This window comes from Cetorhinus maximus, chromosome 15 (genome assembly GCF_964194155.1).
Source record: "Cetorhinus maximus chromosome 15, sCetMax3.hap1.1, whole genome shotgun sequence".
In the NCBI taxonomy this organism is placed as follows: Eukaryota; Metazoa; Chordata; class Chondrichthyes; order Lamniformes; family Cetorhinidae; genus Cetorhinus; species Cetorhinus maximus.
Genome location: NC_135893.1, coordinates 36,144,394 through 36,163,487, shown reverse-complemented (window position 1 = coordinate 36,163,487; position 19,094 = coordinate 36,144,394). Strand labels below are relative to the sequence as shown.

At 40.1% G+C, this 19,094-nt stretch overlaps 1 protein-coding gene across 27 annotated transcripts in view; it reads left to right on the top strand.

Moving 5' to 3' along the window:
* LOC144690603 (eukaryotic translation initiation factor 4 gamma 3-like) overlaps nucleotides 1–19,094 on the top strand; it is a 347,183-nt gene that overhangs the window by 313,887 nt on the left and 14,202 nt on the right. For all 27 annotated transcript variants that reach the window (XM_078558271.1, XM_078558260.1, XM_078558257.1 and 24 more), the window contains 4 exons: nucleotides 10,856–11,052; nucleotides 13,286–13,401; nucleotides 15,974–16,146; nucleotides 17,285–17,410. In XM_078558271.1, coding sequence (XP_078414397.1) covers nucleotides 10,856–11,052; nucleotides 13,286–13,401; nucleotides 15,974–16,146; nucleotides 17,285–17,410 — 612 coding nt within the window. The remainder of the gene's footprint in view (nucleotides 1–10,855; nucleotides 11,053–13,285; nucleotides 13,402–15,973; nucleotides 16,147–17,284; nucleotides 17,411–19,094) is intronic.

Below are 19,094 nucleotides of genomic sequence, written 5' to 3'. Positions count from 1 at the left end.
CTTGCTTACTGCCGGGGCAAGATAGGTATTTATGGATATGGCAGATCGGTTGAGAACTGTGCACTCTTCTAACCAAAGGATCTTAGAATTTGAAATACTGTCTTGATTGGTCTACAACAAGAACTGTGTAGTTGGACTTTGAGCTGTAATGATTGCAATCAGTTGTACTGACACATATGCAGATTTTTAGCTATTTGCTCAATACAGCTTTATACAATGGGACAGATATAAAGAGTGATGATTATCAATGAGCGACAGACTTTGTCAACTTGACAGACAGCAAAATATATTGGAAATGTATCATTTCCTTCAGATTACAGCATGCAGAATAATGTTATATACAGGCTAATAAAAAATACTGGAAATACTCAATAAGCCAACCAGCATCTATGGAAGAGAAAGCATTAATGTTTCAGGTCAGATGCTCATTGACCTGTTGAATGCTTCTGGCATTTTCTGTGTTTATTTCAGATTTTCAGCACCTGCAATGTTTTCCCTTTATGGGCTCTTGGGTGTTTACTGAGGACAATGGTTTTGGTGCTGATTGTTTTTCCTTATTTATTTCTTCTCCTCTTTCCTCATACATGTGGCTCAAAGATTGGTGTGGGAAGCAGGGGTTTAAATTTATGGGGCACTAATGCCAGTACCCAGGAAATAGGGAGCTGTTCTGTTGGGATAGGCTGAACTTAAATAAAAACAAAAAAACTGCAGATGCTGGAAATCCAAAACAAAAACAGAATTACCTGGAAAAACTCAGCAGGTCTGGCAGCATCGGCGGAGAAGAATAAAGTTGACGTTTCGAGTCCTCATGAACCTTCAACAGAACTGAATAAAATTAGGAGAGGGGTGAAATATAAGCTGGTTTAAGGTGGTTGGGGGGGGTGGGTGGTTGTAGGGACAAGCAAGCAGTGATAAGAGCAGATAATCAAAAGATGTCACAGACAAAAGAACAAAGAGGTGTTGAAGGTGGTGATATTATCTAAGAGAATGTGCTAATTAAGAATGGATGGCAGGACACACAAGGTACAGCTCTAGCGGGGTGGGGTGAAATAAGACTAACAGGGCACATAACCGAGGTTTTCCACCCACGGTCGTTGACAGGGCCCTCAACCGTGTCCGGCCCATCTCCCGCGCATCCGCCCTCACGCCTTCTCCTCCCTCCCAGAAACATGATAGGGTCCCCCTTGTCCTCACTTATCACCCCACCAGCCTCCGCATTCAAAGGATCATCCTCCGCCATTTCCGTCAACTCCAGCATGATGCCACCACCAAACACATCTTCCCTTCACCCCCCCGGCGGCATTCCATAGGGATCATTCTCCCCGGGACACCCTGGTCCACTCCTCAACCCCCACCTACGGCACCTCCCCATGCATACGCAAAAGATGCAACACCTGCCCCTTCACTTCCTCTCTCCTCATCGTCCAAGGGCCCAAACACTCCTTTCAAGTGAAGCAGCATTTCACTTGCATTTCCCCCAACTTAGTCTACTGCATTCGTTGCTCCCAATGCGGTCTCCTCTACATTGGAGAGACCAAACGCAAACTGGGCGACCGCTTTGCAGAACACCTGCGGTCTGTCTGCAAGAATGACCCAAACCTCCCTGTCGCTTGCCATTTTAACACTCCACCCTGCTCTCTTGCCCACATGTCTGTCCTTGGCTTGCTGCATTGTTCCAGTGAAGCTCAACGCAAACTGGAGGAACAGCACCTCATCTTCCGACTAGGCACTTTACAGCCTTCCGGACTGAATATTGAATTCAACAACTTTAGATCTTAAACTCCCTCCTCCATCCCCACCCCCTTTCCGTTTCTTCCCCCTCCCTTTTGTTTTTTCCAATAATTTATATAGATTTTTCTTTTCCCACCTATTTCCATTATTTTTAAATTTATACCTTTTATGCCCTGTTAGTCTTAATTCACCCCACCCCCACTAGAGCTGTACCTTGTGTGTCCTGCCATCCATTCTTAATTAGCACATTCGTTTAGATAATATCACCACCTTCAATACCTCTTTGTTCTTTTGTCTGTGACATCTTTTGATTATCTGCTCCTATCACTGCTTGCTTGTTCCTACAACCAGCCATGCACCCCCCCCCACCCCACCCCTTCCCCCCCCCCACCCCCGAAACCTTAAACCAGCTTATATTTCACCCCTCTCCTAATTTTATTCAGTTCTGTTGAAGGGTCATGAGGACTCGAAACGTCAACTTTATTCTTCTCTGCCAATGCTGCCAGACATGCTGAGTTTTTCCAGGTAATTCTGTTTTTGTTTAGGCTGAACTTAAACTGGGCTCGGACCAGTGTCCTGAGGAAATCATATAACTAGGACTTTGGAGAGGGCTTTAAAGTAATCGGGTGTTGGGAGGGGGTGTGGTGTGAGGGAGCAGCTGAGGGCAATCGAGTGAAGGGAAAATTAGAAATCCAAAGAGAAAAGTTTGGCAAAAGAACGATATAATGATGTGGGTAAAGAAAAGCAGAGTGGGACAGGAAGGGACAGAGAGTCTAACTGTAACAGTGCATCTGCCAGTAAAGTCCATGCAGGGATTATTAGTAAAGAAATAAAATTAAAGGTTCTTTACCCACAATACGATAGATGAACTAGCAGCACAAATAGAGATAAATGGTTTAGATCTAATCACCATTACACAGACACAGTTACAAAATGACCAAGTTTAGGAAATTAATGTTCGAGGGTACACAACACTTTGAAAAAACAAACAGAATGGAAAAAGAGGAGGTATAGCTCTGATAATAAGGGATGACGTAAGGACACGAATGAGGAAGGATTTCAGCTCAGAAGGTCAGGAAGTAGAATCCAGAAATGGTGGAGATTAGGAATAGCAAGGGTCAGAAAATGTTGGTGGTAGTAGTTCATTGGCCCCTAACAGTTCAACAGAGCATTAAGCAAGAAATTATTGGAGCATGTAACAAAGGCAGTTTAATAATTGTGGGTGACTTTAATCTTATAGACTGGACCAAACAAATTGGCAAAGGTAGTCTGGAAGATTTGTTTGTTGAATGCTTTCATGACAGTTTCCTGGAGCAATACATTGTGGAACCAGTGAAGGATAAAGCTATTTTAAATCTGGCATTATGTAATGAGGCAGGATTAATTAGTAATGTTATAGTAAAAGATCCATTGGGAAATAGCGATCATAATACAACTGAATTCTATAAGTTTGAGAGTGACATATTCGAGTCCCAAGCAAGAACCTTAAGCTTGAATAGAGCTGATTACATAGGAATGAAGGAAAGCTGGGTAAGGTTGATTGGGTAAATAGACTAAAAGATAGACGTAAATAAACAATGGGAAACATTTAAAGAAACAATTCATATATTCCATTGAAAATCAAAAACTCAGCTACTGTGGCTACAAGAGCAGATCAGAGGTTAGGAATCCTGCAGCGAGTAACTCACCTGACTCCAAAGTCTGTCCACCATCTACAAGGCACAAGTCAGGAGTATGGTGGAATACTCTCCCCTTGCCTGGAATAGTGCAGCTCCAACAACACTCAAGAAGCTTGACACCATCCAGGACAAAGCAAACCGCTTGATTGGCTCCCCATCCAGAAACATTCACTCCCTCCACCACCGATGCACAGTAGCAGCATCTACAAGTTGCATTGCAGAAACTCACCAAGGCTCCTTAAACAGCACCTTCCAAACCCACGAACACTACCATCTAGAAGTACAAGGGCAGCAGACACATGGGAACATCACCACCTGGAAGCTCCCCTCCAAGCCACTCACCATCCTTACTTGGAAATGTATCGGCGTTCCTTCACTGTCGCTGGGTCAAATCCTGAACTCCCTCCCGAACAGCACTGTGGGTGTACCTATACCACATGGACTGCAGTGGTTCAATGAGGCAACTCACCACCACCACCTCAAGGGCAGTTAGGGATGGGCAATAAGTGTGGCCTAGCCAGTGACAGCCACATCCTATGAATGAATAATAAAAACAATCCTTGACTTAAGGAGGTTAAGGATAGTATTAGATAAGAATAGTGATAAGTCTGAAGATTGGGAATACTTTGGAAACCAGAAAAGGGCCACAAAAAGTTTGATAAAAAGGGGAAAAAATAGCAAATGAGAGTAAACTAGCCCAGAATATAAAAACAGATTGTAAGAACTTTTACAAGTATGTAATGTTATGATGTGGCAGGTGACGTGCGCCAGGCAGGCGGACCAAATCTACAAGAGAAACTTGGTTACGCTATCACAACAGTTTTGCAATTTGTGTTTAATACAAGATGCGTGCACTAAATTCAGAAGTAATAAGTCCACCAAGACCTTTAGAGATTTTAAAAACTAAATTAAAATAGTTATTAAAAAAATAAAAGTTTTCAAGCACAAACATAAGACTACAATTACTACTATAATAATTCCTAAAATTCCTAATTAACCTGATCACCAGTTACACTCCCTTGAAGGCAACGGTCCAAAATAAATTTTAGATTTAAAACAGAGCAAGTTAGCACAATATCTTGGACAATGGTATTCCAAATGGTTTTTCTCCAGCTTCAGTTTCGGTAGACAGCAGACTTAAGCACAAATGCTGGAGGCTTCATTAAGGCTATTTCACAAACTTCTATTAGATCTTACACGGCCTTCCCCTGATACACAGCCTTTCATTCTCCTTTATATTTGTTTCTCTCTTCTGTTGTTCCACACGGTTTTGAAACTGTTTCTCCCTCATAATATAAAAACTTTCATGTTGTCACTATATATTATCAGTAAGCTTTAGGAAGAATTAACACATTTGTTAGCCTTGCTTGTCTGCCTAGTTGTAAACAGACTAAAATCCCTTTGAAATCCAAATATTCCTTCATTTATCTAACAATGCAAATTCCCTTCACACCTTACATGCTAAGCCAGCATCCATGTTTACTCATTAGCATGTCAAGCATTTAGCTTCTTTTGATGATTTAAACCTGCAGTCTACTTGACTACAAATGTAATTAAATCACACACAGACCCAACTATACTTACCCCCATAAACCTACTTCACAATAAACCAGAAAAATATTATGAAAATTATGCTTTCCTGACAGAAATGAAAAGAGTAGCTAAAAATAGTCTCTTAAAAGCAAAGACAGGCAAAATTATCATGGGAAATGGCAGAGACATTGAACAAATATTTTGTGTCTATCTTCACAGCAGTAGACATAGGTTACATACCTGAAATAGAGGGTAACCTAGGGGTTAATAAGAGTTAGAAAATTAAGGTAATTACTATCAGCAGAGCAGAAGTGCTGGAAAAGCATGAGGGACTAAAATCTGACAAATCCTCAGGACCTGATGGCCTACATTAGTCAATATCTGGAAAAGAAAAAAAAACTGTCCTATGGGGAGAAAGGGGGAAGTGGCACGAGGTGAATTGTTCCTTCAGAGAGCCAGCACAGACATAGTAGGCCAAATGGTGGCGTCCTGTGCTGTTAACCATTCAATTATTCTATATATCCTTGGGTTCTAAAAGAAATAGTTGCAGAGAAAGCAAATGCACTTGTTATGATTTTCCAAAATTCCTTAGATTCTGGAACTATCCCAGCAGATTGAAATCAGCATATGTAACATAGCTATTCAAGAAGGGAGGGAGAGAGAAAACAGGGAACTGCAGGCCATTTAGCCTGACATCAGTCATCAGGGAAGTTCTAGAATCTATTATTAAGTAAGTCTTAACTATACGCTTAAAAAAGCATAGTATGATTAGTACAAGTCAACATGGTTTTATGTGAGGGAAATTCTGTGTGATGAGTTTTTTTGAAAATGTACCTAGTAGGGTAAATAAAGGGGAACCAGTGGATGTAAGATACTTGGATTTCCAGGAGGCATTTGATAAGGTGCCTTGAAAGACTAATATGCAAGACAAGGGCTCACACAGTTGGGGAAATATATTAGCATGGATAGTGAGTTGGTTAATGGACAAGAAGCAGAGTAGGGATAAATGGGGCATTTTCAGTTGGCAGGCTGTGACTAGTGGAATGCCACGAGGATCAGTTTTGGGGCTTCAGTTGTTTGCAGTCTATATTAATGGCTTAGACAAAGAGACCGGGAGTAATATATCTAAGTTTGTTGTCGATACAAAGGTAGGTACGAATGTAAGCTGTGAGGAGGACACCGAGGTTGCAAAGATATATAGGCAGGTGAAGTGAGTTGGGCAAAAAGGTGGCAGTTGGAGTATAATGTGGAGAAGTGTGATGTTATTCACTTTGATCTTAAGAATGGAAAAGCAGAATATTTCTAAAAGGTGTCAAATTTGTAAAATAAGTGGGACTTGGGCGCACTCATACAAAGAACACAAAGTTAGCATACAGGTGCAGCAAGCAATTAGGAAAGCAAATGGCACAATGGGCTTTATTGCAAGGGGATTGGAGTACAAGAATAAAGCAGCATATGAGCTTTTAACTTTTATAAAACACCGCACTTATAGTTGTTTTGGCCTGTGAGTTATAAGAGAACAAATTGATTCAAAATGTTATACTTAATGGGGTTAGTTTATTTGTACCCACGTTTACAGATTTAACATGGGCACAGATTTAAAATGGTTACAGAAAATAAATGACAGATTTAACAGGTTGAGAAAAAATAATAAAGAACAGCAGCTGCTTTATTACATTGCTCCCAACAAAATCATCTCCTCACTGATATCAAGTGTCAGGATGCTCAAATATGCTACTTTACTTCCACCAAGTAAACACTTCCGCAATATCTAGCTCAAATATGCTATTAACTGTGGTCATACAGTCACCCGGTTGGCTCCTGTGGTTGTAGATTCTTCTCTCAATGATCAGTCGAGCTCTCGTTCCCTCTCTTGCCCGCCTCTCACCTGCTCTCGCCCCGTCTCCCTCGCCCGCTCTCGCCCTCGCCCTTTCTCTCTCTCTCGGACCTCTATTTGGCAACTACTGGGAGGGGGGTCTTCCTTCAACTGGATTACAGTTCTCCAATGTGTTAAATCTTTTATACTTTTTTTCTGGGGATGTAGTTTGTTTACTGTATTCACAAGTCACACCATCCTATGAAGTTTTTTTTAAAGACACAATACCAAATTGTATTCTGCAGTCTTTGTTTAAACCATGATTTGCACCATCCAGAAAGTTGTCCACCTTCATTTTGTTTTGGTTTTTCAGCTTGGTAAGTTCAGATTTAATTTTAAAAGACTCATAAACAAGCATCTCTTTAATCAGCACTTTACTGCTTTCCCAAGGCATGCTGATTGAATGTCAAACTTAAAAAAGTATGGTCAAATCTTCTGGTCTCCAGATCATTAGTGACCAGACATGCCCCCAAAATGTACTTTGGGACTGTGCAGAAGTGCCAACACAGTGACCCATGGGAATTGCCTGGGAAGTTTAAACTTCAGACAGACAGTTCCCTGGGACCCTCCGAATAAGTCTCCAACTCTGTGTTAGAGTCAGAGACTTCGGACAGCTCCGACACTTACATGGATAGTTACCCAGGAAATATGAGACAGATAAATCTTAGTCTTAACTCCTGGGTAACGACATAACTGGCATACTTGACTTGTCCCCTCGACCCTCTTCAACTGTGCCCTTGATTTCTGGTCATCCCTTGTACCCCGACTACCCCACTAACCCCCGGCCAGACCTGACAACCTTCCTGACTGCCCCCCGACCCACCTACCCACTCACGCACCCTATCCACTCAACTGACTCGCCTCACCTCGCCTGCCTACGAGCCTCACCTCATCCACCTAACACCCTCACCTCGCCCGCTTACCCCCCTCACCCCACCTGCCTACCCCCTCACCTCGCCTGCCTATCCCCCTCACCTCGCCTTGTCAAAGGGTATTTTTCTTTATTACAAAAATCTTGCTACAAATCTACAGGACTTTGGTGAGAACACACCTGGAATACTGTGTGCAGTTTTGATTTCCATGTTTAAGGAAGGATGCACTTGAATTGGAGGCAGTTTGTTTACTAACTTGGTTCTTGGGAGAGGATTGTCCTGTGGTGAGACTGAGTAAACTGGGCTCCACTATTCAGTGGAGTTTAGAAGAATAAGAGGTTTTCTTATTGAAACATACAAGATTCTGAAGGGATTTGATAGGGTAGACACTGAGAGATTATTTCCCCAGGTTGGGGAATCTAGGACACAGGTACAGAGTCTCACATTCTCAAATGGGATCTTCAGCAACTGAAACACAACAGAGTCTCAGGTTAAGGGGCTGAACATTTAGAACTTAGACGAGAAGAAATTTCTTCACTCAAAAGGTTGTGAACGTTTGGAATTCTCTACCCCAGAGGGTTGCGAATGCTCCATCGTTGAATATATTATGACTGAGATCCACAGATTTTTGGTGTCTCGGGGATCCAAGGGATATGGAAAGTAGGCGAGAAAATGGAGTTGAAGCCAAAGATAAGCCATGATTGTATTGAAAGGCAGAGCAGGCTCGACAAGCTGTATGGTCTACTGCTGCTCCTATTTCTTATGTTCTTGTGTTATGTTCTTATGTTCACCAAATACCATTCCTGGGGAAAACAATCTCATTCTAGGTTCTCAATCAATGCAGCTCTTGTGCTGTCTGCTGGAAAGTGTGCTGTGTCACCCAAGTCAATGTGCACGCTTGTTTTTCCCCATCACCACAGGATAGAGCCTTATCTATGGGCAGTGCCACCTTTCTTCACACAAAGGTAATGACTCTAGCTGAGATTAGTATCTTGGGCGTGGATCACAAATAGTAACAGGCTAGTTAACATTCTGTAATACAGCAACATGCTGATTTGTTCTCACCTGCCACTATTTCCAAGTGCGCTAAGCCATTGTCTGCAATCTTTGTCTCGAGCATCCTATCTACCATAGAATTTTATAAAAGCTGCATTATTTTTAACCGGACCCAAATAAAAGTTGTGTTTCAGTTGCTGAAGATCCCATTTGAGAATGTGAGAGAGAGTTTTGTTTGTGGTGCAGTTTTGATTGTTAAGTTGGATTGACTCAAATGCTGTATAGCACACATGTATCTGTTCATTTATTTTTAGTGGCAAATGTGAAATATTTAACAGAAATTCATCAAAAGAGCCATGCATAATGTGTTGGCAACTTTATTTTTAAATTTTTAACAGGTTGCTTTCTTTTTTTACAGTATGTTAGGGATATGTTGGAATAAGGATCAACTGAGAGTGAAAATGCTTAAATGGGATGGTGGGGGTGCCAGCTTCAGTGAATTGAGAGGCAGTATAAACTGAAGGGTACAAATGTAAAGGGGGTCCAGGAACAGAGATACCTTGGTGTGCATGTGCACAAATTGTTGAAGGTGGCAGGACATGCTGAGAAAGTGGTTAAAAATGCATGTGGGATCCTGGGCTTTATAAATCAAGGCATAGAGAATAGAAGCAGGGAAGTTATGATAAACCTTTATCAAACACTGGCTCAGCCTCAGCTGGAATATCGTATCCAATTTTGGGCACTGCACTTTAAAAGGGATGTGAAGGCATTAAATAGGGTACTGAAAGGATTTACGAGAATGGTTCCAGAGATTTGGGACTTCAATTATTTAAATAGATTGGAGAAGTTGTTCTCCTCAGAGAACAGAGATTGAGAGGAGATTTGATAGAGGTGTTCACATCCAACAGAGTCTAGTCAGAGTAGATAAAGAGAAATTGTTCCCATTGGTGGAAGGGTCGAGAACCAAAGGACAGCAATTTAAGATAATTGGCAAAGAACGATCCGTAATATGAGGAAAAGCTTTTTTAGACAACGAATAGTTAGGATCTGGAATGTGTTGTCTCAGAATATTGTAGAGGCAGATTCAATCATGGATTTCTAAAGGGAATTGGCTAAGCACCTGAAGAGAGAGAGTTGGCAGGGCTACAGGAAAAGGGCAAGGTAGTGGGATGAGCTAAATTGCTCTTCGAGTGCTGGCACAGAACTCAGTGGGCTGAATTGTCTCCTTTTGTACTGGAATCATTCTGTGTAGTATTCAAACGGTAGCAGCAGCTTGAGTGCAATGCTATAACTTGTTAGGTGCGTCAGATTAATTGTGATATGTTATTACAATAATCCTGTTTAGCCCAATTAAATCCCCAAGATGTCTAATATTGTGTATAGTGCACTGATGAAGCCTGAAGACAGTCCTACCTGCTACTTAATAAAAATCGATGCACCTTGAAGTTGACCAGTAACAAGTAAAATGCACAACAGAATTTATCAGACTTATTCCCTGATAGTGTATGTGACTAGGGTTGATAATTGTTGGGTTGTAAAACTCCTTGCAGGAGCAACGAATCCCTGATGTCAGTGACTCCAATGACTTCAGATGGATTCCCATCTTAAACTGATATTAGATTTTCACTTTCAGAATTTCACCTAAATCTAAAAGATCGCTACTCATTTATAGAAATAACAAAACTCTGGATGTTAAAAGATAACCCTGGTCGGATTGGTATTCAGGAGGATGAGGTCAAACAAACTGAAGGGCCTTTCTCACGTAATCCTTTCTTATTAAGTTACATGGTATTTACAGTACTGAAAACAGGCCATTTGGCTCAAAAGCCTGAGCTAGTGTTTATGGTTCACACAAGCAGCCCCTGCCACCACCTCCATCCCCAACTTTTTTTCATCTAACTCCATCAACATATTCTTATATTCCTTTGACCCTCATGGAAAACTAATTTCCTGTTAAATGCAACTATGCTAATTGTCTCAACTATTCCTTGTGATAGTCAGTTCCACATTTCAGCGATTTCTGGGTAAAGACCTGGGGTTTATGAATGCATATTACTTTATACTGTTCTTTTTCCTTTCTATCATAAAATCATCTGCTAGCAGTTAATATGTAACTTTATATTACAAAGATTGTTATCTTATTCTTTTCCTCCCCGCCACCCAAATAGTCGAAGCAGTACTGGAAGGGAGAAGAACGATAAGCCAGCTCGACCGGCAATCACACGGGTGAGCAGTAACAAAGAGCTGTTTGATGATCGAGCACGAGAAGAGGAGAGGAGAGAAGTCCTTGAAATTGTACAGCAAACCACAAGTACCTCCGAGGAGAAGAGCATGGAGGGAGACAGGAACCGGACTAAGGAAAATGGTAATTTGCAATTCCAGCATCTTGCAGGTGCACTGGCTGTTCAGATTGTAGCCAACATGAGACTAGGTTTTGAACGAAGAATGCCACTTGGATCTTATTTTCTTCATTCATTAGGAAATCAGTGGCATAATTAAAAATCAAAGCAGAACTCTCTGAACTGTTAATTTTTTGCAATACCTCACATCCAGGCCTACAGTGCTTTACCTGCAAGGCAAGTCACAAAGCATTCATCGCATTTGGTCATCCTGGTGAGAGAAAAAATTAACTGAACTGCCTCAAATAACTTGTGCCAAAACAAGATATTTCTAAACGTATTATTTGATATATAGACTTTGTGTCCTTCCCCCTAATACTCCCTATATTTGCAAACATGAAGCTAAGCGAGTATCCAGGTTGTGGGTCTTTGCCAATGCCACTCTAAGCCTGCTGACAGGAGGTGAGTCGGGAATAGTGCAACAGTGGCACTTGGGGACTTCAGCAACTGCCCTAGAATTTATGTATGTTTTAAATATGTCTCTGTTTTGAAACATCTGATTGATCTGTGATTGTTCAGAAGCAGTTTATTGGTGGGCCTGTTCATCAATAAGATAGGATATGTGACAGACCTCATTCAGAGTTGATCATATGCAAGTTTCAGTATTTGTTGGTAGCCACCCAGAGTTGCAGTCTGGGCTCCACACTGCTCCAGACTTAGCTGAGTTCATTTCGGTCTTGTCACTCCCAAGTCTCACCTTCTAGTGTTAGTTGTTTACGGAAGTTTTCTAATTAACGCTACACTGTAGCCAATCCCCTTCCCATCCTCTGATCCATGCATACTTCATCCATGCATGCTGCTATCTTTACTCCATCTCAGTCTTCCAATTTCTTCCAGTTGTATGTTACCCAGGATTTCAGCATCCCACTGCTGGTTCCACTGCAACAGTGACAAGAGAGCAATCTGCTTTGGGTAGAACTATATATCTCTCTTCCCAACCCCACTGAGTTTAAGTTTCCAGCCTTTGCATGTTGCCGGAGTTCCCAAACAGCCCCTCTAGCTATCTCTGAGATGGTATGTTTTGGCTGCCACTTGCTACATATGTTGAACTTTAGAAAATATGAGCAAAAGAACAAATGTCAGAGGAATACAGTGAGTGGGAGGCATGAAGAAGAGGGGAAGGATACTGGAGACAAAATACAACAGAAAGTTGAGAGCATGAGAAGAGAAATGTGGAAACAATGGGAAAAGATATGAGCAGCAGAGAAAGACAAAGTGAAAGCCCCAAAGAAGAGAGAGATACTTTTTTATATTTGTCCATCCATTAAAAAAAATTACTGGAAATAAACTAGCCTATTCTTTAATAGAACACCCCAGTGGCACAGCTGGTGAAGGCCAAGTCATTGAGAAATGCAGACCAGATAGTCTCAAGTCCATTTTGTGCTGATTTAGTTAATCTTTGGTAAGTTAACCATAGGGTGATAAAATTGGGCTGCGTGCATGAGGGCAAGGGAGGGAAAAATCAGCCAGGGACCCTGCACGCTATCTAGTGGTGCCTTGCTGGAAGTAAAGCGTGTGGCTGTCAGATGAGGTCCAGTTTGGGTCTGGTGGTGGCTTTATTCTTTGCTGGTTGCCATGTGAAAATAACATATTGTTACAGCAGTCGAAATAGAGGATGTATTCATCAGCCTTTAATTCCAAAAGTTTGTAAACATCAATAACAGATATATATTTGCACAATAAAATCTTTCTTTACAGGCAATTCGTGTCCAGGGTACTCTATCCTCTTGTATTGGGCAGGGGGTTGTCTGGTGCAGTGTTTGAATACATGATGGAGAAAACTGAGGCCAGCATTTAGCTGGATCATATGGTCTGATGAATTTGCTGTGGCAAGCTACTGATGCCATAAAGTGTAATCACTACAGGAAACTGGCAATGTCTCACGGGCATAGAAACCAATGTACAGACTTGTTATTATCTTTGTTGCAGGAACACTATTACTTATTTTAAATTCTAGGATTTTTGCCTCAGAATTCTGTGATCCAACCACATGGGTAAGAATTTACGGAAATTGTATCTCGTCTACAGCATTTAGAAAGAAAAATGTAAAAATGGAGATACAATAACTTGATACATTAATAGTAGCTGATCTGTTGCTTTCCTTTTTAGAGAAACCCATCAATGGTTCATTAGGCTCTGACGGTATATAAAAGGCCAGTGCACCGATGGAAACCTTTTAAAATCTGTTTTCTTTTGCAGTGAAGCCTGAAGTCTTTCCTGCTGATGCTTCCCCCAGACCTAATCTGTCTGAAGAGGAGATGGCAAAAAAATCTAAATCCATTATTGATGAGTTTTTGCACATTAATGATTATAAGGTGAATATTTTCAGGATTTGAATCACTAAATTCACAACTAACTATTAAATGTAAGATGTTTACATCGTTACTGACTAACATTGTCCCATGATTTCTGAATTGTATTGTTCAGTACATTTTAATGGTTAACTATGGAGATTTAGAAACATAGGAGCAGGCCATGCAGTCCATTTGGCTTGCTCCACCATTCAATAGGATTGTGGCTGATATTCCACTTCAATACCTTTTTCTCATACTATCCCCATATGCCTTAATGTCATTAGTATTTAGAAATCTGTCAATCTGTGCTTTAAATATGTTCAATGACTCAGCTTCCATAGCCCTCTGGGGTAGAGAATTCCAAAGATTCATAGCCCTCTGAGTAAAAAAAATTATCCTCATCTTGGCCCTAGGTGACTTTGTTCTTATTTTGAAATTGTGTCCCCTGGTTCTAGATGACTCAGGGGAAACATCTTACCTGCATCTACCCTGTCTACCCCTTTAAGTATTTTGTAGGTTTCAATGAGATCACCTCTTGTTCTTTGAAACTCTAGAGAATACAGGCAGTCTGTGTTCTGGAGAACTGGAACCTCCCAGCATGAATATTGTCAGACAATTCTGTTTGTCTTTTACTCAACACACTATCAGAAAATGATTGACAGGCTGGCTCTCTTCTCGCCTGAAAAAAGGCGGCTAAGGGGTGACCTAATAGAAATCATTAAAATTTTGAAAAGTTTTGATAGAATAGACACAAGGGAATGTTTCCAGGCGTGGGAAGAGAAAATCAGTGTAATGTACTCACCAATAAATCATATAGGAAAATTAGAAGGAGAACTTTACCAGATAGTGGTGAGAATGTGGAACTTGCTACTTCAGGGAGCAGTTGAGGGGAATATTATAGATGCATTTGAGGAGAAGTTAGATAAGTATACGAGAGAGAAGAGAATAGAGGGTTATTCTCTATTCTCAAGGAATAGAGGAAAGGTGGGAGGACAAGGGTAGCAGACAGATGGGAACACCGCCACCTGGAAGTTCCCCTCCAAGCCACTTGCCATCCTGGCTTGGAAATATATTGCCTTTCCTTCATTGTTGCTGGGTCAAAATCCTGGAACTCCATTCCTTACAGCACTGTGGGTGTATCTACACCACATGGACTCCAGCTGTTCAAGAAGGCAGCTCACCGCCACCTTCTCAAGGGCAATTAGGGATGGGCAATAAATGCTGACCTAGCCAGCGATGCCCACATCCCATAAATGAATAAACAAAAAGGAGACTCAAGCGGAGCATAAACAGTGGCATGGACTGGTTGGGCTGAATTATTTGTTTCTGTGTTGTGTATGTTAATAGTATTGTCAATTATATTGTTAGGATGCACAGGTGAAGGACATTGTTTATTTGAGCATATATAAATAGGGGATAGCTGGGACACTGGGTGTGTGGGAGGAGAGCTGTGCGACTGAACAAAGTCAATGAACTCTCTTGATAAAGAAAAGTTCTGTGTTTTGGTTTCAACTTCGCCAATCAGCTTGGATCTTATTAACATCATATTCTATGTAATCCTATGTGACTCTAACACCTACCTATCTACTCAAATTTAGAAACAGGATTAATATTTTAGATGTTTTGTCAATTCTTTAAACCTGAATACTGAATTTTCTTGGCAAAGTACATGAAAATATGCATATTATATGCAAAATTCTGAATCCATGTTTTTGAACCCAGTATTTTTGTGTTGTTAATCCCAAAATGCTATCAAACGTCTCCAAAGTTGTTGCACTTCAGTTAGAAACATGCTATTTGAGGCTTTTCCTCACATCTCTGGCCTTAGTTTTATCTTGCTGCATGTTTTGAGGTTTTTGCTCACTTTGCAAAGTAGTGAGGTGACTAGTGTCCACATTTGCTTGTGGTCACTGGGCACCTTTGACCTGGTGACAGTTTTCCCTGAACTCATGATGCAAGACATAAAAGGTCTTTTAGGGATTAAAGGAGAGGAAGAGCTTTTAAATTCCTGTGATAGATTGTGAAGAATTGGGGATTGATGTTGTCTTAAAACTCCGTCAAATATCCCTCCTGATAGTAATAAAACTTTTGCTGTATTTGCTTATCTAGTTCATCTCCAGTCACATTATTAGCTCATGCTTAGTCTTTGGCTGGTTCTAATCCAAATTCTCATCTTTCATGCTTTGAAATACCTGTACATCCTTCAGTTTTTTCAGCAGATTGAATTGGGAATTTGAAGTCAAATTCCTCTGCACTCCTCACCCCCAGCCCAGTTCCTTGTTAAATTTAACTTCACATTTTAATGCCCACTATTCCCAAAGCAATGTTGGAGTCGGAAACCAGAAAGAGAGAGGGAAGAAAAGAAGCACTTGTGAAAACATAATTTATTTCATGTAAACATTAAGATGGGGAAGCAACAAGGGTTCACATTTTGAGAGTTGTGCTTAATGTTACTCTTTATGCAGCAAAATACCATTAATTTTGTTCAAAAACATTTAATTTGTGATGTTGTGATGTTGGCAATGGGTAAAACTGAGGAAGGTGTAGATATGATTGGGAATAAAGTTTGACTAGAATTGTTTTCTGTTTCCAGGAAGCACTCCAGTGCGTGGATGAATTGAATTCGCTGAGCCTGCTCCATGTCTTTGTGAGAGTTGGTGTGGAGTCAACGTTGGAGAGAAGTCAAATAACGAGAGAACACATGGGGCAGCTTTTCTACCAGCTGATTCAGTCGGAAAAACTACCCAAGGATGAATTTTTCAAAGGGTACGTGATACACGATGAAGAAAAATAATATGCAATGAAATCTTGCACTTTAATACTTGGATGAGTGAAACTTTAGAAAGGGAGTGAAATCTATTGATTCTATGCAAAAACAAGCTGTCGATTATATCATGTCACATTTGTAGAATGCCCTCCACATTAAGATGGCAGGAAGCATTTATACAGCTAATTCCATTTTGAGGTGCAGTGACTGTTCCATCAACAAATATGGCAGACATTCTATGCCTGCAGTGCCACGTGGAATTGACCAGGTATTCTGACGGGAATGTTAGTTCAGACATCAAGAGAACTCCACAATCATATTCATTTAGTACCAATCAGAGACCTCAATTTACCTGGATTCCTTGCAGTATCCAAGTACTGAGCAAAGCTCTGTTATCACACGATCAGGAATTGAACTGGATATTAAGTTGTTCTTTGCAACCAGTTGGATAATAACTGTAAGGGTGAACAGGAATTAGGATTTAACATACCAAGAATTTAATTATGCCTCTAGTCACTGCCTCCTATTATACAAACTGCAAAGTATTGCTCTTTATATCACCACAGTACTTATAAAGATTTTTTTAGTAAACTAAATTTATTTTTAGGCTTGAAATTTAGTTAACAGCGCTATCAGAAACTAATTCCACTCAGTTTCAGTATAATTGGTGTTTAGGACTCCAGTTCTCAAATGGATAATATCAGAGTAGTTGGTGAAAACCAGTGCTCAGAATGCATTGTACTTCAATAAACCAAGGACTGAACATAAATGTTTCACTGCAATAATAGCCCAAAATGGCAGTTCCAATGCTGTACCTAACACTGAGTACTCCCTATATATGCAGGCTGAACTTACTATACTTCATATATGTTTGACCATTCATCTTTTACCTAGCTCTGAGGGACCATTCATGGACCAGACTGGGCCATTATTTTGGCGCAGGAGTTGGGAGGAGGAGGATGAGGAAAATGCTATCATTCTGAAGCATTATGTTGTTTTGATTTCTTTGCTATCAATGTGTCAGTGTATGGATTGTATGTTATAAAATGCTGGGTGCTTTTTCTTACAAACATGGGTGTGTTTATTCTGATGTCAGCTGAAAAATTGAACTCAAGTATTTTTTCTGTTTCTTCTCAGGTTTTTAGAACTCTTGGAATTGGCAGAGGATATGGCCATTGATATACCACATATATGGCTATACCTGGGTGAACTTGTGACGCCCATGTTACAAGAAGGAGGAATCTCTATGAGAGAATTATTTACGTAAGAAAGTTTAAGAAAATCAAGTAGTCCATTGCACATTAATACGTTTTGTTATAATAGTTAGTAGTAGATGTTAAAGAGATTTAATTTCTGATCTCATTTGGCTGCTTTACTGACATTTTGTTTTTGACAGCTATGGGTTATATTCTGTAGGTGTTAAGGTGATCCTTTTAGGAAAAAACATCTGGTTCAGTTCGAATCTTTAAAGTTATTTCTTTGTGAAGGGATCTAAAAGTAAAACTGGTACATTAATTGTTTTGCTACTGATTGAATTTTAACATTCGCTATAAACTTCAGTTTGCAAACCTTTTTGAGTCAGCAAAACAGAAAGCAGCATCTTGACTTGAAAGGGCAGACAAAATTGTGTTTATTTAAGATCTTGAAATGCAAGAAAAAAAGAAAGCTACTCTGGCCCTCCTTGAGGATCTGTCCTACACTCTCAATCCTACCAAAACCCATATCTTATACTTTGCTGAAGTAGGAACGGATCCAGGTCCTGCACTTCATCAGAGTTGATACTTAAAGAACCAGGCTTCTTCCATAGATCCCTGGATTTCTTAGCTTATAACAATGTCTTGTGGTTTATATAAAAAAAAACCTCCCTGCAACTACTTTGAGTCACTTTATTATTTTGAGAACTTGAATCATTTCCCATTATATTTTCCTTTAATGCATATTGATTTGGTTCTTTGCAGCATTTTTATAGTGTTTTACATCGCTGAGCTATGTTGCCATTGCTTGAATCCTTTTCATTACCTCCACATCTTAAATCACTACACCAGGACCACCTTTGTGGTTTCACTAGTGCTTTATTATATGTCAGTAATATTTGTTTGAGCTAGTATTCTCGGATTTCATTATACATTTGAACATTTTATTTGTCTTTGCAGCTATTGCCATACATTGTGAATCCATATATATCTATTATATATTAAATTTGGTATTTAATTGTAAACTCAGAAGCACTTGCAGTACTTGGTTCTCCCATGAGTGATATTAAAACAATCACATTTATTTGTCACAGTCTGCCTCACACTTAGTAGTTGTTGTTTTATCGTGATAATATATTGGGATTGTGCAGTCTGGCCATTGGGGATTGTCACAACCTGTGCACACACAATAGCTGTTATTTTAGTGAGAGTATGTCGGTGTGTGATCTGGCCATTGGGTTCCTATGAATTGCTCAAAATGCTTTTTAAGATGTTTTGGTTCAATAACAAAATTTTCTAATGTCAAGAACAAGGGTTTAAACAAAATTGAAAAAATTAAAAATTTCACAACAACATGATTAAACCTGAATTGTATTTTGCATCTTTCAAAATACCTTTATTAAAGTTTTTACTTGAAGATGTCAGCCTTTTCCAAAATCCTGGGCTTGGATTCAATGTTGTTGTGAAGAGCTGTACTCAGATGTATTTGGGTTGTGCAGTATGGCTGTGTATGATGCATTCCTCGATGCTCAATACTAGTCAGCCAGCACTACTGATGGAACATTCCTGAGTTTATGCTCAAAACTTCTTCAAAATGATTTGAAGAAAAGCAATATTTCAACATTCTGTATCAGACCAAAGCATCTATACAAGTTGCATCAGTGAAACTTCATACTCTGCATGAAAAACTCTCAGCATTGCAGCAACAACCATGCCCATTGTACAATTACTTCTGAATGATGATTCATGCTATT